The sequence below is a fragment of the Ictalurus punctatus genome, chromosome 3 (genome assembly GCF_001660625.3).
Source record: "Ictalurus punctatus breed USDA103 chromosome 3, Coco_2.0, whole genome shotgun sequence".
Lineage (NCBI taxonomy): Eukaryota > Metazoa > Chordata > Actinopteri > Siluriformes > Ictaluridae > Ictalurus > Ictalurus punctatus.
In genome coordinates, this window is record NC_030418.2 from 28,273,567 (window position 1) to 28,296,673 (window position 23,107).

At 37.5% G+C, this 23,107-nt stretch overlaps 2 protein-coding genes across 2 annotated transcripts; both read right to left on the minus strand.

Moving 5' to 3' along the window:
* Window positions 1–1,462: 1,462 nt before the first annotated feature.
* si:ch211-89o9.6 (zinc finger and SCAN domain-containing protein 21) lies at window positions 1,463–10,585 on the minus strand. Its single transcript, XM_017463110.3, has 8 exons — window positions 9,838–10,585; window positions 8,565–8,689; window positions 6,749–6,848; window positions 6,429–6,532; window positions 4,197–4,305; window positions 3,316–3,401; window positions 3,002–3,104; window positions 1,463–2,796 (listed from the first exon to the last, which is right to left on the minus strand). Exons 1-8 carry the CDS (start codon window positions 10,127–10,129, stop codon window positions 1,949–1,951), a joined length of 1,767 nt encoding a protein of 588 aa, XP_017318599.1. The 5' UTR covers window positions 10,130–10,585; the 3' UTR covers window positions 1,463–1,948.
* A 7,203-nt stretch (window positions 10,586–17,788) lies between these two features.
* Window positions 17,789–22,539, minus strand: dok1a (docking protein 1a). Its single transcript, XM_017462906.3, has 5 exons — window positions 22,298–22,539; window positions 20,416–20,715; window positions 20,226–20,298; window positions 19,869–20,041; window positions 17,789–19,387 (listed from the first exon to the last, which is right to left on the minus strand). The coding sequence occupies exons 1-5, from the start codon at window positions 22,352–22,354 to the stop codon at window positions 18,491–18,493; spliced, it is 1,500 nt and encodes a 499-aa protein (XP_017318395.1). The 5' UTR covers window positions 22,355–22,539; the 3' UTR covers window positions 17,789–18,490.
* Between the last annotated feature and the right edge of the window lie 568 nt (window positions 22,540–23,107).

A 23,107-nucleotide genomic window follows, 5' to 3' on the forward strand; every position in this document is an offset into this window, starting at 1 on the left:
ATGAGCTGAGCAAACATTTTACATCATTACATCATTAACATCAGCTTACTTTGTGTCAATAATCAGTTTGATTGTAGCATACTTAGAGGCTTCATATCCCCACCAAGGGCTTCTATCATCGGCACTGTTCAAGAGGTTCCTGTGTGCATTTTATATGAGCGGCGCAAACCTTGAGATTCAAATTCTTTATATTTATATTGCAAATTCACTAAATGTTCTCATGAAATCACAACTGTTTACTTTTGTTCCAACAATGTAATATATTACTTAACTCAGTCTTATCTCTGTCCACCCTGTTATGTCCTTGTCCACCCCATCATCTTCATTTTTTATTAAAATAAATCAATAATTCTGCACAGCTTAAAAACAAAAAATAAAAACAACAACATTATAGTTGATTTCTTATAAATAACAATGAGTCAAATAATAATATTACAAATTTGTTCTAAAGATTACTTTGGTTTTGGTGGGTAGAAAACATGTCTGATGCAGATACAGTGAGGAATTAAACTAATTCTACAATAAAATACATAATTCTAAAAGATGTTCAGGTGCCATAAGAAATATTGTTGAAAAGGGGACACAATAACACTCTGAACATGACTTTATAATTTCTACAATGCTTTAGAAACATAATTTATCACCTTTGTATTTGTCCATGACAAGGTTGACATAACGTGTTATGAGTCACAAGATGTTGCCCAGCCATTGCATAATAAAAGAGTAAGTCTTATATGGTGAATATTCAAAGAATATCTTGAAATCTTAATTTTTTAACATGTTTTGCCAAGGTTGAAGTGGAGGAACTAAAGTGGCCCGCACAGAGCCCTGAACTGAACCCCACTGAACACCTTTGGGATAAACTGGAACACTGACTGGAACACTAATACTCCTCCACACCTGACATCAGTGTCGAACCTCACTAATGCTCTTGGGGCTGAATGATCAAATCCTTCCAACAAGAGTGGAGATTATCATAACAGCAAAAAGGGGACTTAATCTGGAATGGGATGTTCAAAAATCACATATGGGTGTATTGGTCAGGTGTCCACAAACTTTTAGCCACATTCCTTATGTTACATTAAAAAAATTAAATCATACGGAAAGCATCATCACATCAATGATTTCACAATTTTCTTCGTTAAATAACATGCTTTTTAATCTTAGATTATGTAGTGTCCTCCATATAAGTCCCTGTGTAAGTTATTACAATAGAAACTATAGTGTATGAGAAGGAGCGCATTAATGTAAACCTGTGATTTGAAAATTACTTTCCTACCTAGGTATAAACTGGTTATAGAAAATTATTCAATATCTTCTGACCAATCAGGATTGACAATTCAACAGCATTGTGGTCTAATTAATAAGTGTGTAACTGACTTATATAGGTCATTTTTGGTAATACACCACTTCCCGTTTACATTGCAAAGAGCCTAACTTGAAAAGTGTGCACAAAGTTCACTTCTGTTTTACAAATGCTTCCAATGTTTAATGTGATCTTATTCATTTCATTATTTTACAATGAGTCAGCATACACTGGAGTTCATGGTACATTGCTATCATCATTTGCTGAATATGTTCCAGCATTGAATCATAATTCGATATTCTTCCATCTGGTTCAAACATATTGCTTTGTTTTTGTCCGCAGAAAAATTCAAGAGGTAGAATGGCGTTTGCAATTTCTGAAATCTTAAAACAGACCAAGTTTACAGGGAACAATTAAGGCACCGAACCAATATAGAGGAAAGCACCATGTGTCTTAACTCGAAACTCTGTTCATCCTCGCTCGTCCATACTAGGAGTGGGCGATAAGCTTTTAGTCACTGTCTAATATTTACTAATTAGATCTATTGGATTCCACCTGTCCAGCCATTTTAAGCAAGCACACAGATTTTATGAGAATTTTTGCACTTTTTTTTTGTAAAAGTGATCAGATCAGATTTTTTCCTTACACTCCCCCACAGGAAGCAGACTGCTGATGTGTCCTGAGATTACAGATCCAGGCAAAACACTTCCCACAGCGATTACACACAAACGGTTTCTCTCCAGTATGCACTCTCTGATGCTTCTTCAGGTTTCCTGCTTCTGTAAAGAGCTTCCCACAGGTCTCACACTTGAAAGGCTTCTCTCCAGTGTGGATGCGCTGATGAGCCTCTAAGTTAGACTGCCCAGTAAAAGCCTTTCCACAGTACCTGCAGATATAACTTTTCCTCTTGCCCTTCTGCTTCAGCCTTGGAAGCTGAAGGCCAGCGAGAGAAACTGCAGGATGTGGTAAGTTTGGAACAGCCTGAGTGAGATTTGCTCGGTTTGCTGCATCTAATCGAGTCCTGTTGAAATGACTGAACTGCTGAGTATGGGCTTGGCTTGAAGCAGTGACTGTACTCCACTCTTCCTCCACCCTATGAAGCCCTCTGGGATCCTGAAGCCTGTTTGATGCAGCCCCTTTGTGCCTTCCCTGAACAGACACAGGTCCTGACTGTATCAGAACACAGTCTTGGTCTTGCTCTACTTCCATAATGTATGAACAAGATGGTTGACTGTCAGAGGGGCTATTTGCAGTCCATCGTGGAAAAGAGCCCTCCGGCTCCTTCGCTCTTTCATACACTGTACTATTTGTTCCTAGCATATCGACAGACACTACCTTTTTTCTCTGAGCATTCTGGTTTGAAAGTGGGATGTTGCCGCTCTCATCTGACCCTTGGAGATGAGACTGGGAACTGGAGATATCCCAAACTTTGACATCGCTCTGAGGAAGAACTGGCTCACGTGAACACAGAGACCCAGCAGTCTGGGAGTCTACCACATCCAGATAACAGGAGAAATACATCAGTAATGTCGCTCAATTTAATAATTTCCTTGAAAACTTTTTATCTTCTTTGTACACCAGTGAAACATGAAATTAAGAAATCAATTCCTTAAAGGTCACTAAATGAGTACTATATGAAATTGGTGACTAAACAACCTTTTTTTTCTATTATCATTGCACAGATATTTTACTCACCATGTATAGTAATCTGCTTGTCTGTTGACTGACTGGAAGTTCTCTGGTGTTCTTCTTGATGTCTACTTTGACCCTTCACAAGGGATGACTCCAACTCGAGAGGCTGAAAAGGACAAAATAGTCAGTCTTTCATTTGACCAAAAAAAAAAAAAAGCAAAAAAAAAAACAAAAAAAAAAAAAACACAATGTACACAACAACTTTTTGGTGTTAAGGAAAAATGAATTAAGCATTATGTAGATTCTGTATGTATGAGGAGGAGTACAGTACTCTGAACTTTCAGCTACATCGTGATTTTAGCACTATCCACACTGACCTCCTGTACATTGAGAGCTAATGTGATCTGCACAGGTGGGGAAGAGACTCTGTTTGCACAAACGTCTGTGCTTGACTCCACAAATCCTGAGGAACAGACAAAACCTCAATTTACAGTAGAATGCAAGCGTTTATTTTTTGTTTGTTTGTTTTGTTTCACAAAAAGGAGGATATGTAATTTCTAGTAACATGACAATGAGTGTTAGGTTTCACTTCATTATGGCAAGTAACAAAACTGGTTAAATTATTAAACGTAAAAAAAAAAAAACCGAAAAATGATCAGGCGGTTATGATATAATCATTCTGAACCCCCCCCCCCCCCCCCCCAAAAGGTGAATACTCTTAATGAAGCATCGCAAATTTGCACATTTGCTTTTACAATTTTTTAATATTTTAAATGTTATTTTGTTAATTAGAAGGTTGCTTTATTAATTTTTAGGTATCCATGTCAGAAATAGTTAAGCAAAGAACAATCACTGGTCAAAAGACTGCAAACTTTGTCCAGTATAGAAATAATATTATTAATAAAAATTAATAATAAAAAATAGTAATAAGCCATGTAGGAGCTCAAAGAGTTGACTCAAGCCAAATTGAGCCAAATTATCTGACTCAGCAGACCAAGCTGAATATACTGAGTATGCAATTAGTAAGACACTTTACAAATAAGGGCTTTATGCTTAATGTACCAGCCCAAACAATCCAGTCTGCCTGGATATCAGCACCACACATGGGGCAGTTAGGCTGATCTACAGCATAGATTTTCATGCACATTAATTCGTGCCCAATACTCACATATATCCAGGACTAAACACTGAGAAATCGAGTCTGGTGTGTGGTCCGTTTACTACATTTCATCACTTCTCCTCACTCGCCTCGACTTACCGTCTTGCAGGGTCATGCCACCATGTGTCTGGCTTTCTTGCTGTTCGAGCTCTGAATGCTCTTCCTTTATGAACAGCACGTCTGGCACTTCATCATCTGTCTTTTGGTGCTATAGTGCAGACAGAGACACACACACACACACACACAAAGACTGAGCATTACCACAGAGGCCTAATGTTACATACACAAACAATCAATGTAACAGCCCATTAAGTAGGTGTTGGTGTGCGTGTTACATAATTTCTGTCCTGTAATGCATTTAGAAAAATTTTCCCAAGACAGGATCAGCCTCCACAGATGCATTGTAATAGAGCAACATTTTTGTAGTATGCTCCAAATTGAATTACTGTGTAAATAACTTTCTAATTAACATTAGGTTAATATATTATATAATAAGCATAAGGTAAAGTGTGCTAATATACTTTTTGGAAACGACTGAAAAGAAAAATACACCACATTACCACATGCATGTATAATTCACCAGTATGTATTTTATGGCACATGTCTAGTATTTACAACTGAATCAAGTTAGAGCTAGCACTGTACTGTTAGCTAGTTAAAGGTTGCAGTGGAAGGTTGATGTTTTGTGGCTTTGTTGTGTGGACAGGTATACAGTTAAAACCATTATTTTTGCTTAACACATATCTTTATATTCACACTGTACTCCCAGTTAATGTTTCTACAAAATGCACATAGCTGAAACACACAATAAAACTCATGCTCGGATGTTTCTACAAAGGTGCATTTTATTGAATATTGACCACTGAATAAAACCAGTGTTTGCTAATAATCTTTGATAGTAGCAAAATAGTTGTGATTTAATGTTACAAGTACTTTTTTGGTTGACTAAGAGGTACTCTACAAAGCATGATTTCTCAGTGAGATAAGGTAAGACAAACACCAGTGTAGATCCCTTCTTACCTCTTCTCCTAATGGACAGTCTTGAGTTTCAGCTGAAGCTATTTGGATAATATTAATACACTAATTCGGAAATATAATAATTATATTTCTACAAAATCAATTAAACTAACAGTTTTCCCCTCAAAGGAGCAAACAAATGCACTGATTAATCAAAGTTTATTTTGGAGTCATACAATTCCAAATAGCTGCCTCTAAATCCATTTCTATATGGGCATGACATTAACTATAGATCCACATTTGAGGTACTTAGTTCAGTGGAGTAAATTCCTGTGAGTTATAAAAAATAAAAATAAAAAAAGACCAAAAAAGGAAAAAGTGAACCCCATTTAAATCAAGCAGTACATACTGTAAAATAATTGGTTGGACCAAATTCAGAGCTGATGTTTCTTATCAGTATTCCAGATATCTGTAACAATATACTATAAACAACCCACAGTTGCATGCAGCTTGATCCATCTACATGTCCATAAGTCATTTTGGTCAGTTGTTGATTGGCCCAAGTGATAGTAGTTCCTCTGCCGTGAGCATATCAGGGTGGTATTTTTGCTGATGAGTTTTGAGGTTTCGTATCCAGGCAAATGCCTTCCCGCACTGGGTGCAGCTATAAGGCCGCTCCCCTGTATGAACTTTCTGGTGTTTCTTCAGGTTTCCAGCCTCGGCAAAGAGCTTCCCGCAGGTGTTACAGCGGAATGGCTTCTCACCCGTGTGGATTCGTTGGTGGATCTCCACCTTCTTTGGGCGGTTGAAAGCTTTTCCACAATATTTGCAAGTAAAGAGTTTCTCGTTCTGAGCTCGCTCGTGTCTTGCCTGTCCAATTCTTGGCTGGTATAGACCAATGCCTTTGGCATGTTGCCAACTATCCACATCGGGTATAACTGAAGATGTTGATGCCATCACTGGAAAGTCACTGGTCAACCGTGATAGGCTGGATGAGGGCATGCTAAAATTATTAAGGTGCTCTATTCTTGAGGTGGGGTACTTTTGCAAGGCATGGTGTATTGTTGATTTTTTACTGTTGTCCCAAAGAGTGACGTCATCCCCTTCCTCTGCAGACTCAACCTCTATGATCTCTGGTTTCTGTGGGAGATGCTCATGTTGGCTTTCAGTTTTACTGTCACTCATCATGTAAGAACAAGATGGCTGCTGTGGGTCCGCATCGTCTCCCCCTTGCATAAATAGCTCCCCCAAGGGAGCGCACTCCCCACTTACACCAAACTCTGCCTGTCCCTGTCCTCCCAAGGGCTCCTGGGATAACCCCTCAGCGTTCTCAAACTGTGGCTCAGATTTAAGCACTTTGTCAGATCCACTGACCTCCAAAGCCTCGTGCCGTGTCCTGGAGTTCTGACCATCCACTTTATCCACTTGAGCAGCACCATAATCTGCCTCCACACCCTCACACACAGGTTCTGCCACTCCTGAGAAACAGTGGGAGATAGATGCAATAGGTTATAACCATATGTGCTTCTATGTAACAGTTTTTTAGATTTATGATGTAATGTTTTTTCTCTATTCCTTTTAAACACTGTTGGTTATCTTTCTTTTAAAATCACAGAAAGCTCTGAATATCATTATTAAATACAGAATAATTGATATTTATAAATGCCAATAAAATCTTTAATGCATTTACTCACCATCTTCTCGAATGAATAGTTGCTGCTGTGTGTGCCCCTCATCAGATGTCTCAGCCTTAACAAGTACAGAGTTTGGTCCTGCCTGGCTGGAGTCTTCATGCTTTTGAGAGAAAACACCAGAAGCTGAACTACAAGGATTCATAACAGATTACAGACATAAGACTTATCTTGCTGATCAACTGACGATGACATGAATCATATGTCTTATGGTGGTGAATATTTAAAGTCCAATACATTTGGGTGATTTTCATGACTAAGTTAGTAAGTGTGTTTGAGCATGAAAATCACTCAAGTATTTTGAACCACTATTGGTTATCCTATTAAATATACACATTACAGTGCCCTCCACTAATATTGGCACCCTTGGTAAATATGAGCAAAAGAGGCTGTGAAAAATTATCTTTATTGTTTAAGCTTGTGATCTTTTGTTAAAGAAAATTCACAAAAATACTCTCCTCTCATGAGTATAAAACAACTGCACAACACACGTTTATCAAAAAAACTTTGTTAAATATATGTGTGCGCAACAATTATTGGCACCCCTATAAAGTGATATGAGAAAATATATTTGAAGTATATTCCCATTGATTTTACAATTTTTAGTACACCTGGTTGACTAGGAACAGGAAATTATTCAATCACTACTTCCTGTTTCACAGAGGTATAAATACGAGGTAACACAATGGGTAAAACCAAGGAATCTAGCTGTGATGTGCAGCAAAAGGTTGTTGAGCTTCACAAAATGGGAAGTGGCTATAAGAAAATAGGACAAGAATTGAAAATGCCCATTTCCTCCATCAGGGCAATAATTAAGAAGTTCAAATCAACTGGAAATGTTATGAATCAACATGGAATAGGACGTGTGTCTATATTGTCTCAACGCACTGTGAAGAGGATGGTTCGAGTGACCGAAAAAATCTGTGATTAAAGATTGTAAATTGCAGAAGTTAGTTGTGTCTCGAGGTCAGAAAGTCTCCAAAACTACAATCCGAAGTCACCTACATCACCACAAGTTGTTTGGAAGGGTTTCAAGAAAAAAGCCTCAAACAAACTCAAGCGTCTTCAGTTTGCCAGACACTACTGGAACTTCAAATGGGATCGGGTTCTATGGTCAGATGAAACCAAAATACAGCTTTTTGGCAATAAACACCAGAGATGATTTTGGAGCACACAGAGAGGTAGCCATATGGAAAAGTACCTCATGCCCATAGTTAATTTTGTTAGGACGCATGGCATCATGGCCCCCCATCAAATAGCAACAGATAGTAAATGAAAACCTGACTGCCTCTGCCAGAAAGCTTAAAATGGGCCCTGGTTGGATCTTCCAGCAGGACAATGATCCAAAACTTACATCAATATCAACACAAAAATGGTTTACTGACCACAAAATCAAGGTCCTGCCATGGTCATCCCAGTCACCTGACTTAAACCCATAGAAAACCTGTGGGGTGAACTGAAGAGGAGAGTCCACCAGCTTGGACCTCAATATTTGAAGGATCTGAAGCGATTTTGTATGGAGGAATGGTCTCAAATCCCTTGCCATGCATTCTCCAACCTCATCAGGCATTATAGGAGAAGACTCAGAGCTGTTATCTTGGCAAAGGGAGGTAGCACAAAGTATTGACTAAAAGGGTGCCAATAATTGTTGCATCTAAAAAAATATATTTTTTTTTATAAACCATAATGCAGTGTAGTTATATATACACAACAGGGCTTCATCCACAGTTTTGTGATGTTTTCATGCTTTGACACAAGTACTAAATTAAATAATGAAGTTAAATTGTGTGTTTGTGCAGGCTGTGCAACCCTTGCTTACCCCATTCTCATCACGTTTGATGACTGGATGCCCAATTGGCACAATTGCACTGGAAGATTCTCCATCTCTCCAAGCATCCTCATTTAACTGCCTCCCATAGAGTTCATCTTGATTTGGAAAAATGTCTAGGAACAGAAAAGCCAAACACAGCAGGATGTAATGAACATGCCGCAACTATTATGCACTTACAAGGAAGAATACACCTGTGTAAAAACACAGCAAATTCTTATATCACAGCAGGGCTGAATTTTTTAACCGACTGCTTAGAAGTTGTTTTACATAAGTTTTTTTTCTATAAGTAGCAGTAATGCCAGCTGCAAGGCAAATCACAGGTTGATATTAACGTATTATGGTTTCTATAGTAACAACTCAATTATATGGACCTCTTCGGGGGACAATATACATGAAACAAGGCTAATTAAAACAAATTAAAATTGTTATACCAAAGAACATGTATAATCACTAATATAATGAAGCTTAGTGTAAGGAGACCTTAACGTAACTTTCCAAGTACTGGAAGATAGGGCTGGGCGATATATCAACATAATATCGATACTGTGATAAATGATTACGCGATACACTTTTCCGAGACATCGTTGTTATGACGACGTAGTTCTTTAGAAACGTTTTTAAAAATTACAAGGTCCTGAATGGATGCCATTGATTTGACCTAAAATGTCTTTGTTGGCATTAAAGAAAAGTAACATCAAAGTCAGTTCAACATTTTTTTGGTTTATTTTACTACTGTATCATGATTTATCCTGATGTGTTATTTTTGTCATATCACCCAGCCCTACTGGAAAGTCTTCAGGACAGAAGACAACATGACAAACTGCGTTTTTTAACTTTAAGACAGATAGAGACAGAAACTGGTGAGGGGTTTACTGTTTATAGCAGTTATAAATATAACAACACGAACTAACGTGTGTGGCATTAACTTGTACACAGTACAATCCCTAGAGTTGAATGAACTCCCAGAGTGTTCCTTTGTGTCCAATGGACTTATATAGCTAAACATTGTAGGATGTAAATTCAACACTATGGGTGTTAAATCAACACAGGGGATTTTGCTGTGTAACTATACACGGATAAAAAGCTCCATTAATTAAAAAAAAAAGTAATCCCTTTTAAAATTGCTGTGGTCGGCTATAAGAGGGATAAAACACTTCAGGACGATTATTACAGGAAAATAATCAACTTCGGATGGTTGATTTTTTCCCTGTAACAGCACGCCCCGTCCTGTTTACCTCCACACAGATATCACGGTACGTACCAGCAACAGGAGCTCTGTATTTGTCTGATAGATTTGCGCTCACTTGGACTCTACTGGAGCGATTTCCTGAGCTTTCGCGGATTCTCCTTTCGGCGTAACCTCGTGCCATTCGCAGCTCCATCAGATGAAGTTTCCTCTTCAGAGCCTTGTTTTCGCGCTGGCACTGAGACATCTGCAGATTAATCACCGCGTAGTCATCGTCCACCAGTTTACAGATTTCTGCCACGGCTGCGTTCGCCAGTACCTCCATGATGGAGGCTAGCTGAGTCTGAAAGGCCAGACGATTCGACATAATGAAAAACACCTGAAACGACACACCGCCGACGTTTCTTTCACTGTACGCGAAAAGGAGCCGTTTCGCTTGATTCCCTGGTAGTATCAAAATAAAGACCGAACAGGGACTTGATGATCAAACGTAACCGTATTGTTACAACACCGTCGTCTCGTTGCAGTTCGCCGGTGACGTCACGAGCACTTCCGTCTGCCCTGTAGTAGTGACGTCGAGGACCCTCGTGATGTCTGTCACAGTACAGGAAGGAATCTACATGATAATATTGATTTCAAAAGTATTGTTTTTTAAGCATACAGTATTTACAGTTTATTTTACTTAGGAAGTATCGTGTTGAAAACGGACTAACGCTAAGCCAGCTTTTGAACAGTTTATAAACGAGGTTAAGCAATATGGATCTGACGTTAGAAACAAACAAACAAACAAAAAGAAAAACACAGGAGGCACTTCATCCATCCATCCATCCATCCATCTTCTATACCGCTTATCCTTCTTCATGGTCACGGGGAACCTGGAGCCTATCCCAGGGAGCATGGGGCACAAGGTGTGGTACACCCTGGACAGGGTGCCAATCCATCACAGGGCACATCACACACCCATTCATATACCACGGACACTTTGGACATGCCACTCAGCCTATAATGGGGAGGAAATCGGAGTACCTGGAGTACTACCTGTTGTGAGATAGTTTTGCATTAACCTTGTACATGATTTAGTAAAAGTTGATTAAAAAAAAAAGCAAAACAAAAAACACAAGATTGAATCAAACACTGAAAGCACACACCAGAACAATACACAGTTAATCTCATAATTTCATACATTATAGCTGATTATATACAGGTAATGAATCATTATATTTATTCATTTTCAGTAAGTGCTTGATCCTGGTCTGGTTGGCTGTTTTTGAGAGCGAATAACTTCTGAGAATTCAAAAGTATGTAGATTTTTGTTTGCTTCTGACTGCCAAGAGTAGGTAGCTGTGAGCAAGTGTGCCTCAGAAAAACAATGTTATTCCAATGTAATAATATGCAAAGTTCCCAATAAAAAGCCCATAGTGCCTTTAAAAAAAACTACGGATCTCTGATATGCTGTATTCAGGGCTGACCTCCATTCTCCTACTGCCTGAATTTCAGCATTCATGAGACGCCCATGTAAGCCACTGTAGACCAGGAATGTCAAACTTATTTTCACCAAGAAGCCACATTAACCATTTTCCAGTTTGCTGTGGGACAATAATTCATCAAATAATAGCTGAACATGAATTCATAACTAAAAAGAACAGTGTCCATTATGATTTGCTTTAATGCTCAGTAACACAAGCATCATTACTAATAAAATCAACTTATTTACAAAATGCTCACATGAAATATAGCCTATTCAGTATTATGCCATTCAGCCCAGTTATAAAATTCAGTCAATACTGTATTTTAATGCACTTGCTGTGAGCAGATAGAAGATTAAGCACACAAATGATGATGATGATGATAATGACTCTTCTACTGATTATTATTATTATTATTATTATTATTATTATTATTATTATTATTATTATTAATGTACCAAAATAAATAATTTTCTCTTGGATAAACGGCAATATTGGTGGTTAGGCGACTCTGGAGTCTGTTTTTAATCGATCCTATATTGTGTGCTTATTTCTTTGTCAAACAGAAAATTTTAAATAAAATGTTGTAGGATTTAATATTGATGTTTGGGACATGGAAATTAATGCTACTTATCCCTCCTCTTACAAAAAAACAACATAAGTAGTAATATAATACACTTTCTGTCAATCTGAATGATTGATGACCCTATGATTTATGACCCTCTGTGTTCCCCTGACTGACAGTTCTGTAGGCGCACCTAATTTATGACCCTATCGATCTCAACGTGTGTGTGTCTGTGTCTGTGTGTATTTGAGAGAGATCATGGGGATGTGTTTCATGGTTTTGTTGACCAAAAAATACTTAGGACATGTTTATTAAATATTTTGGTGTGAACCGTGCTTTTTACAGTTTTAATCCACACACAATGTATACATTTTGTGGTATAAATGAATATTTGTTTCTGAAATTACTTTTGTATTGTTTTATTTTGAAGTGTAAGCATGGTTTAGGCATATGAATGGTGTAAGAAAGTGTATCAAATGGTTAGCTCCAGTATGATACGTGTATGTATTAATGCAGTTGGTCTGTTTTGTGTAACTATGCTGTTGTAAAATGCAATATGCAAAATGTATGATGATTGAATGTGATTGTTGTATAAGAATTATGGACATAAATGAACAGACTGATGTTTGTGAAACAATTGAAACATTTGTTGATTACATTGTTCAGAAAACACTGTGACGTGTATAACATTTCTACAGTCCCTCGATGCTGTATGATACCGTAGTTCTCTTTTACTAAAATAAACCCCAAAACCATCGGTGTTATTCATTGTGTAGACTGAAGTGACAATATGTCAGAAGAAAATGAAAAATATTTATTACACACCTTCAAAACAGGGTACTTTAGGGGTTAAAAAAAAAAAAAAAAAAAAAAAAAGAGAACATTTTAAAAGATGATGTTTTAAAAGAATTTTGTGTTTTGTTTAAAATATAAACAGGTTTTTCGTAAAATAGGTCACTGGCGAGGATACTTACACACTACACAGAACTACCGCTAAATAGGCCTACATAGGATTTTTTCGGCTTTGACAACCCATGCCCCCCTGCCTGACAGTTCTGTAGGTCGTGTAAATTTATGACCACTGGTAACACTGGTTACGGAAGCTCTAAGCGGCCATACATTATACATTTTTTCTGTTGTTTTCTCGTGATCTCGACATAAGCAAAAGCTGTTTTCTGACAATATAATTTTATCCAGAGAAAATCTGGTGCTTTGTGAATGGGACTGGAGTTTCATCTTTGCCATCATAAACGTAATAATTCCCCACTGTTGAGATGGACCTTATCTCCACATTAAGAGAGAAGGGTGACCCTTTCTCAAGTGTCGGACCCTAATGTGGAAGTCGTCAATCCTGCAGGGATGATGTATTTTTGTAGGCCACCCCAGAAGTTAGCATCACCCCAGTTCCCACAACAAAAGGCCAATAGGATTTTTCCATTGGATTTTGGATTATTGCAGAAAATAACTCTGTGACCAACATACACCACAATACCTAACTTGATTTGAACTTGATAAAGAACCACAAACATAACTTGATTTGATGCAATGCTGCAGCAACTAAGAAGAAAAACCCGGGAACTTAAATAGAGCAATAATCAATCAGGAAAATGAAAACACATGAGAATGGTTAAGACATGGAATGGAGGGAGACAACAGAAGAAGAAGTTGTTCTGCAACGACAGTCAGGGTACCCTCTACTGGCCAAATATGGAATTGTCAATGGGTGCCAGGACAGGTACGTCTATTTTGTCCAAAGATGTCCTCAGAAGAAAGTGACGACCAATCCCCTAGGCATTGTGTCTCAATTTAAAATAAACACTTACATGCAGAGACAGAACGTATACTGTGCACAGAGGCAAGACAGACTAGAAGAATATTTGAAATGGTATGTATCATTTCTATTAACTAAAGTGAAATGAAGTGTATTGAAAACGAACATCGTCATCAAAAAACAACAATTTCTCCTCAACATTCAGCAACTCCATGCAAGACGCCATGTTTGTAAGCATTGCTATGGTTGTTGTGACTTCTACTTATTCTCCTGCTAGTTTAAGATGAGATAAGATAAGATCATACTTTATTAATCCCCAGATGGAGAAATTAGGGTGTCACAGCAGCAGACAAAAAAAAAGAGAGAAAAAGAGAGAGTAAGGAAAACAATACAGGGATATATAAAGAAGACGATTTATAGGACGATTACTCGAATCACCCCCTTTTGTTTCAAAGAATATTACAACGGTGAGCACATCAAGTATAAACGCCTCGTCCATTTGGGGATTTGTGCACGGAGTGCAGCGGAAGTATAAACAAGGGTGTCATACAGTCAAAAAGTTATTGAATTTGATTATTTTTCTTCTTTTTTTTTAAATGTAAATAAATAATGTTAAAGACTCAGTTTTTAAAAGTCTGTTTGCTGTAGTTAGTAACAATAATATTACATTACATAACATTTGGTTTTACATGTGTAACTCATACAGTCAAAAAGTTATTGAATTTTTATTATTTTTCATTTTAAAAGAATTAAAAAATTAAAAACTGAGTGTTAAAAATATTATTTACTTTAATTGCTTGCAATAATTAACTGTAAGACTTTTGAGTAATATTGCACTTGTAGTGAGTCTTACATCCCACTCTACTGTACTACTGTATCCTAACACTACAATACATTAGATATCCTGTAAAATAGACAACTATAACCTTGGAAGAATCTTATACAGTTGCCCAGGTCATGCACTTTTTAGACGGTCCCTTACTCACTCAATTATTATAAAGCTCTGATGACCTGCGTTTCCGAAAGATTGGCTTCCGCGGGCTTTAAAGGGAGAACATTTAAATATATATTCAGTTGTACTCGGTTCTATGTCCACTCCAGAGTCAGAAAATACACATTTTGTCCTTTTTATGTGTTTATTTATGGAGAAATAGAAGCGCGAATATCCAATATAAACCCAACTATACCGCGGTTACTTCCACATGTGATTTTTTTCTCCCCATGATTAATTTATTTTCGCATTTTTCACATGTAGAGCATGTGGTTTCGTGGATTATCACGAGAGTCATATATTCCCATGTGATCCCTTGTTGTTCAGATGATGTCACCTGTCACATGTGCCGTTTCAGGGTGTAACACTAGAGACAGTTGGTATCTATCTATCTATTTATTTATTTATTTATTTATTTATCTATCTTTTTTTGCCTTATTTCAATAATTAAACAGGGCCCAAAGAGAAAATTGTCTCAAATTAGATTGCACAAGTAATTCTTGATATCCATGGTTGTAAATTCCCAAGAAATGTCAAATTTCCCCCTCTTTGTATACATTACAGTGCTGTGAAAAAGTATTTCTTCTGTTTTCGTGTATATCTCATACTAAATTGTTTCAGATATTAAACCAAATCTATGATAAAACAAAGGCAAGCCGGGTAAACACAAAATACAGTTTTTAAATGGTAATGTTATTTATTGAAGCAAAAAAAGCTATCCAATACCAACTGGGCCTGTGTGAGAATGTATTTGCCCCCATAGTTATTAAGAACATCCCAGTAAACAGGGGATGTCCCCCGGACGTCACAAACACCCACTTAGGTCTGCATTTGGTCCGGTTTATAACATTCACTGGCGGATATTCCGAGGACGTCAGAGTCATAAAGTAAATCATAACACTACTGAATGTATTCACTTCAGCGAAATTCCCCTAAGCTTCCCAAATGGCTGCTGGACGTCCTGTGAACATCCCTTTCAACATCCGTAGGACGTCAAGGGGACCCTACACATGGACGTTCGGGGGACTTCGTAGAGGCCATTTAGGGGACGTCCTGCGGCCCTTTTTTTGTCAGCTGGGATCATACCTACGGGCAAGCATGGTGGTGGAAGTGTGATGATGTGGGGATACTTTGCGGCTTCAGGGCCTGGGCAACTTGCAATAATTGAGGGAAACATGAATTCTGCTCTCTAGCAGAAAATCCTAAAGGAGAATGTCCGGTCATCACTCTGTAAATTGAAACTCAAGAACAACTGGATTATTCAGCAAGACAATGATCCAAAGCTTAGGAGTAAATCCTAGTCCTTGAAGTGAAAGACTGATCTCCAGTTATCAGAAACATTTGGTTGTAGTCATTGCTGCTAAAGGTGGTAAAACCAGATTTTAGGTTTAATTAGTTTTTAACATGGGTGATAGGTGTTGGATAACTTTTTTTGCTTCAAAAAAATTAAAAATAAAATAAAAATAGCCGACAGGATGCAAATAGAGTGCAATAGGAAAAAGAGGCATGCAGGAAGGGGGTAATGGGAAACAGTAGGGTGAGTCCACAGGAGGGCCAGGTGAGCATAAATACAAATACAAAAACATTTGACATTACAATAAACACATTAAGGTCTATAGCTGTATTTGAAGTAATCTGATGCAGCAACCACACTGCTACATGACTGGCCTACAGTGTATTCACAAAATTGAAATATGTTTGTAATAATCATAAAAAAATTTAGTAGACTTTTCTAATAATCTTTTCTTCCATCTTGAATAGATGTGGGGCAGATGTTTAAAAATGCCTGATGTCCATATTTTTGTACTCACGTAAACCAGTTGTAGTTCATCTATGGCTGTTAAATGACTAATTGGCTGAATGAATGTCACAATACATTAAAGTGCACCTATTATGGTTTATCAAATATTACCTTTTATGTAGTGTGTTATAGAGCTGTGTAGTGTGTCAAAGCGCACAACAAACGGAGTTATTGACTCCCAAAAGAAGGAACCGATTCTGAACAGCTGAAATGAGTCGTTAGTAATTCCAGACTTACTTCCTGTACAAACCTACGTAGGTTTGTAACAAAATCCGCCTCTGGTTTTCATCGTCTGCTCGCGAACAGACGGAGCTGCTACTCGTTATGGTAGTGGGCGTTTCCTTTTCGACACATGCTGATAGTGGTAGACCAATCACAACAGACTAGGACATCTGACCAATCAGAGCAGAGTATGCTCTTTGCAAGAAGGAGTTTAGAATGGATCAGTTAGAACGGATCATTTAACGAGATGTGTGTGACACTGGGGGAAAAAAATAATTATGCTGCAGTTTAAATTATGAGCGCATTAAAGTGTTTTTTGACATTGGATGCATGGAAATCTATTGTATGAGACCTTTAAAACAAAATTAGGCACGTTTCAAACCCATAATAGGTGCGCTTTAATACATTAAAACAGGGTGTGTTCAAAAAGTGACAGTGTACTATACCTAGCTAGCTTAATTTGAGAGAATACTGAAATAAAAAATGAACATTTACAAGATTCCAGTTGAATAGCAAATAATAATTCGGACAAAAATACAAATATAAGGTTTGTGGACACCTGATCAAGCACACATATGCTTGTTGAATATCCTATTCCAGATTTAGTCCCCCTTTGCTGATATAATAACTCCCAGTCTTCTGGGAAGGCTGTCCATTAGTTTTTGGAACATGACGGTGGGGATTTGCTCATTCAGCCACAAGAGCATTAGTGACATTATGTACTTCATCCAAAAGGTGTTCAGTGGTTTCGAGGTCTGGGCTCTGTGTAGGCCACTCAAGTTCTTTTGCTCCAACCTTGGTAAACCATGTCTTTGTGGACATTGCTTTGTGCACAGGGGCACTGTAATGCTGGAATGGGTTTGGGCCCCTTAGTTTCAGGGAAATTGTAATGGTACAGCATACAAAGGCATCCTCTACAATTGTGTGTTTCCAACTTTGTGGCAACAGTTGGGGGAAGAACCACATATGGGTGTGATGGTCTGGTGTCCACAAATTATGGACGTTAGGGTAACTAAATATAATAATAATTAAACAAAAATAATAATTTCTTGATATCTAATTTTGGGACTGCTTACAATAATTAGCCTAACCTGTAGATTTTTGCCATGGGATTTTGTTATTGAATTTTCACAGGCTCTTCCATAAGCTACAGTCACTGGAGACATGTGGGCTTGTGAGGGAGACATAGCAAGACATTAGAGTCAGTTGCTAATTAAAAAAAAATCTATCTTTTCATTGTTTATTAACATATTTAACAATGTCATGGATAAGATGCGCCCTTCGTCCCAATTTACATCATTCATATGCAAATGTTTTTAGAATGCAAGGCGAATGGAATGCAACATGTTTTACAAGTAAAATGGTACACATTATTACAGCCTAGTTCTCTTGTTCAAAGTAGTTGTAGTGTTCAGAAACATTTTTGATCATTCATGTTCTATACATGTCTGTTATATAGTTTTATAAAAGTCATAATAGTTATTGTAAAAAATCATAAGTTATGTATAGTAATTTAAAAAAAAAGTACAAAAACAGAAACAAAAAAATCTCTCTATATAAGTATACATCTATCTATCTATCTATCTATCTATCTACCAAAAACAGATTATAGATTGGATTATATATAGATAGATTTTATATAGAATAGATCATATATAGAATAGATTTATATAGAATAGATCTCCTCCAATAATGGGGGGGGGGGTGTTGGGATGCCACATGAGCCACATGATAGGTGAGGCTTGGGGGGGGGGGGGGGGTACAATACAAAAGGTTGTTTTAATAACTTATGTAAGGACTTGTATGATGGACATCCCACTGAAAGTGTAGTAATATAGGAACTTTTGCTTATATGATTATAACATAATCATTATGAATGGCTTTTAAAAACAGTACAAATGCAATTGTTCCTTTAAATCAGTCCAAGGTCTTCAGACATAATCTCTTGTGAGCTGGTAATAGTGTACTTGTCTTGAGGCTTTGTGGATTTCTTTGGTTTTTTGACTTGACTGTAGATGACTTCCTCTGTCCTGGTGCTTTGTGTGTTCTGCTTATTGTCCTTTGCAGGGCTGGTGTGAACGTCCTCCTGTGTTTTGTGAACTACACAAACCTCGGGTAAACTGTAGATTGGTTCTTCCTCAATCTGAACCACACTTCCGTGTTTCTGTGCTGGGTATGGTGTGAAATGAGGTATCTCGGAGTACACTGGTTCTGACTGACTGGCATAATAAAATGTTTCTTTTGCTTTATCAAGATTAACAGAGGCATATTTTGGTGGATTATATGTAGGCTGGAGAAGATCAACAGGATCAGAATACACTGGTTCTAAGTCCTCATTATGACAATCACCAGGACTGCTGCTTTTCACAGTCACTTGTGATCTGACTCGCTGTGTGTGCTTACTCTTGTCAAACCCAACAGCATCAACAGGATTTGAGTACACAATTTCAGGCAAGGAAGTAGATTCACCAGAATGCCTCTGTGTTGTTTGGGATGAGCCAGTTACAGGTTTGATGCATTCTGATTCAGCTGAGCCTATTGGACTTACAGGACTTGAGTACATAGGACTTAAGCTGGAGTCAGAATAGCTATTGGTGTGAATGTCCAGCAAGTTGCCACTGCCTGGTCGTTTAGGCAATGGGGAGCAAGGTGTTTGGACAGTGGAGCTACCTCCCGTGACAGCCAGGCTCTTCTGCTGCTGGATGGCCAGTTCCATGTGATGGAGTATCTCGTCACCTTGCTTGGTCTCATATATAAAGGTGCCAGGACCAGAATCACAGCGTCTACCTGCCTCAATTGAGAACGTCATCTGAAAAATGACATAGGAAGAGAGAACAAAATTGATGCATAGGGCTATAACATTTGCTGTGGTAAAAAATAAACATTGTAAAATAATCTCTGATTATAAAGGCTTATTTTTTTTTTATATAGAATCTATACTATAGACATAATATGCTATCAAATATAGCATTAGTAAGGAACATTAGGTGCATATTATCAATATTGACATTTGGCCCTACTGAGTCACTGGTATGAAGTAGGATGATCATTTTTGCTAGTGGCAGTTTTTTTTTTCTTCAATTATTTGATCACCAAATAACACAAATAGGTATGGAGTGGATCAAAGCACTGTAATTACATACTCTATAATTCATACTGGAACTTTGCAATGTGGTCAATGAAGTTAATGACTGGCATTTAAATGTTAACTATTTAAAAAATATATATGTCAACCTAGCTTTCTGATGTTGGTGTCTAGTTTTCCACTGGTCTACTTGCTGCTTACTGACCTTGTCTCCTCCATACCGGCGCAGTAGCTTGTAGGGCCATTCCATCACTCTCTGCTTGCTGTCAGTGCCCTTGAGCATGAGCATGTCTTCACCAATCTGCAACCAATACGTTCCCTGCAGGTTGCAGCGCACTGATGCCTCGGTCTGCTGCACAGTCACCGGAAACTCAAACACTGAGGGGAGAGGAACTCTGACGTTCAGTGGGCAGTCAAAGGAATAATTCAAAGAATGTTATAACATTTAGTGATTCATGATGCAATGAGTTCAAATAAATGTTGAGAGTTTGGTTACAGTTTGGTTTGATTCAGTAAAATTTGGTTAAATAAAAACTTTCCAAACTTCCAACCAAGGACCAACCTTCTTCTCTGGAAGCATAGATTTCATTCTCTTCCATCTGTAGCAGTGGCTGTGGCACATTATTACTGCTCTTCTGTTAAATTTAGAAACCAGGACCCCAAAAACAACATGGGAGATAAATTGAAACAGTTTAAACACAAAACAACTGACTCAGTTTTCAATGAGTATTTTTAAGCTAAAATGTTCAAACCTGAAATGCAATTTCACAGATCTTCTCCAGCCACTCTCCACAGCCCTCTTTCTCTACAGCAAACACCAGCCTCTTTTCACCTGTATCTACACAAAATGCTGCCATGCTGTCCCCAGGTAGGGCCTCTGCGTGTGGAGGGAGTCGAACAACGCTGATACAGTCTGCTAGCCTTATAATCTTGCGGTCGAGCTGCTTCCGGACAATAACTGGGGATCGTTCTGGACCAGTTTCTGTTAGCGCCAGTCGAGCCACACCATTCCGACTGTTTGGGTAAAGGTTTAGCCAGTACCGCTTCCACTTCTGACCAAGGAAATTGGGAGTCAGGAGTACATAGAGAAAGACATGCAAGGTTTAGTAAAAACAGAAGTACTGATAGTGTTGGCAACACAATAGGTGCAATATGCTCATTCTTCTGAGTTCATGTTAATACTCTGGCCGAAAAATTTTGCAACAGTTACAGCTTCTCTTTTTGGTAGGTAAAATGAAGGATAATACTTTATTCTTCCCAGAATGGAAATGTATGTGATATAAGAGCATATAAATATTACAAATAACAGAAGAAAATATCAGTAAAAATAAAATTTTAATAATTAAGATATACTGTACATAAAATATATAAAAAGAGATTACAAAAATGAGCTGTGCAGATAATGATTAATATAGCAAAAGTGCAAAATGTATTGTGAAATCAACGTAGTGACACTCGTTCAAGTTAAATCAAGTAATGATAAAATAAAGTACTCTGTAGAAAAACACAAATGCATGGTTGAGATTCTTATCTATATGCATTAAGTTTACAGACCAGTAAGGAAAATCTCATTCTAAGTCAAATGTATCCTTTGGGAATTTGTTCTTCATCCATTTGCAATGACAGAAAGATTATAACAAGTTTATCTAGTACTTGGGTAGGTTGTCTGTGCATTATCTGTATAGCTATGGAGACTGATTTTCATCTACATTGCATATTCAATTGCCATTTATTAATTACATAGCGCTGAAGAACTGGATGTCCAAAAATTAAGGTGACAATATTTCTGATTTGCTTAGTTCAGTTTCCTAACCTTGGTCCTAGAGTACCATCTGTCCTGCACATTTTGCTGCTTTTCTTGCTTTAATACATCCACTTCCACTCGGGAAGGGCTGTTAATTATCTGATTAGGTGTATCAGGAATGATTTGAGCAGAGATAACACTAAAATGTGAAGGACAGGGGTTACTCCAGGACCATGGTTGAGGACCTGTGGCAACCATATGAGGATTAATTAATAAACGGTTACTCATTTCATGTACGTCTGTGTGTGGGGAGGTTTGGGGTTGGTTTCTCACATAAACTGCGTCACCAAAAATGTGCTACATTGCGAAACAATCTGGGATGTCTGCTCTGTCCTGACATGTAGAAACCCAGCCCACTACACCTCTTTCATACCAGCACATAGCTTTCCATCACAGCCTATAAATGAAAAGACTTGTCCAGACAAAAGTGAAAAAATGAACCTCAAATCATTTTATATAACGCAGATTTATTCATATCCTTTCTTGTGTAGGTAACTGGTTGGAATAAAAAATTATATTGACATTAATGAGAGATTGTTACAATATCTGATTAGTTTATTTTATTTGTTACAAATACAGAACAATAGTTTTTCTATACTATAGAACTTGTTAACTGAGTTATTATAGGTATAAATAATTTGTTATCATATATATATATATATATATATATATATATATATATATATATATATATATATATATATATATATATATATAGGCCTATATAACTTATCCTATACACAAAATGATTTATTTCTCAGACCTGACCTACTTTAAAAATTTATTAAGGTGCTAAAATAAAGCAAGACAAACCAAGACGAAAGTCTTACCTCTGAATATTTTTGGTGTTGTAAATAAACCTCTCCTCGTTTTACATGGGTGTCCATATCCTGTTTAAGTCACGTTTAAGTTCAGATGGTCTGAGCTTTGAGTTATGGCCAGGAAGATTTGAGTTAGTATAGCCCGAAGATGGAATCTACCTTCTTGCTGCTGTAAATGCGGACGTTTACTCCGTCTTTAAAAGGCGCGTTTTTATTCCGCCCAACTACCGACAAGTCATATCTGACTCCTTCAGAGTATCGAAATAACGTCACTGCACCACACAACACAGCATATCCGTTTCAGAGACTGATGCTGACCCGCATGCTCCGATTACATTTTCATGTTTATTTTGGGGTTAAATTCTCTCTCAAATACAGAATATTTGCGTGTCCGAAAACGCATAGCTTTAATCTGTTTCTATTCTAATAGTCTGTTCTTACTTTTCGAGAATGTATTAAGGCCAATTTACTAATAAAACATAACGCGTGAATAAGGGAGAGCGGGGCATGTTGTCACCCTTTTAACTGACTACGTTTACATGGACTGCAGTAATCTAATTATTGACCTTATTCTGAATAAGACAATATTGTGATTAAGGTATTTACATGAGCTGCTTTTAGGATATTTCTTTCATGCTCCTGTTTTATATGTTATAGAACAGAGATCGATTAATGGCACACGTCATTACGTCACCGTGCCACACCGTTCGACGTTCCCTCCAGAATTTCACGTATCGACATACAGTTTGTCTTCGTTATGGTACCGTATACAGTTTTGGGTGTTTTTATTTTAAATTTTACGAAAGCTTCAAGTGCAGT

Excerpts from the sequence above, each read along its gene's own strand:
- dok1a (XM_017462906.3), bottom strand. The coding sequence starts at position 22,354 with ATGGACACCCATGTAAAACGAGGAGAGGTTTATTTACAACACCAAAAA. Across the intron at positions 20,716-22,297 it reads AACACCAAAAATATTCAGAG|AAGTGGAAGCGGTACTGGCT; the intron begins GTAAGACTTTCG and ends TTCCTTGGTCAG. Across the intron at positions 20,042-20,225 it reads CTATGCTTCCAGAGAAGAAG|TGTTTGAGTTTCCGGTGACT; the intron begins GTTGGTCCTTGG and ends CTCTCCCCTCAG.
- si:ch211-89o9.6 (XM_017463110.3), bottom strand. The coding sequence starts at position 10,129 with ATGTCGAATCGTCTGGCCTTTCAGACTCAGCTAGCCTCCATCATGGAG. Across the intron at positions 3,105-3,315 it reads TAGCTCTCAATGTACAGGAG|CCTCTCGAGTTGGAGTCATC; the intron begins GTCAGTGTGGAT and ends TGTCCTTTTCAG. Across the intron at positions 2,797-3,001 it reads CAAGCAGATTACTATACATG|ACTCCCAGACTGCTGGGTCT; the intron begins GTGAGTAAAATA and ends TGGATGTGGTAG.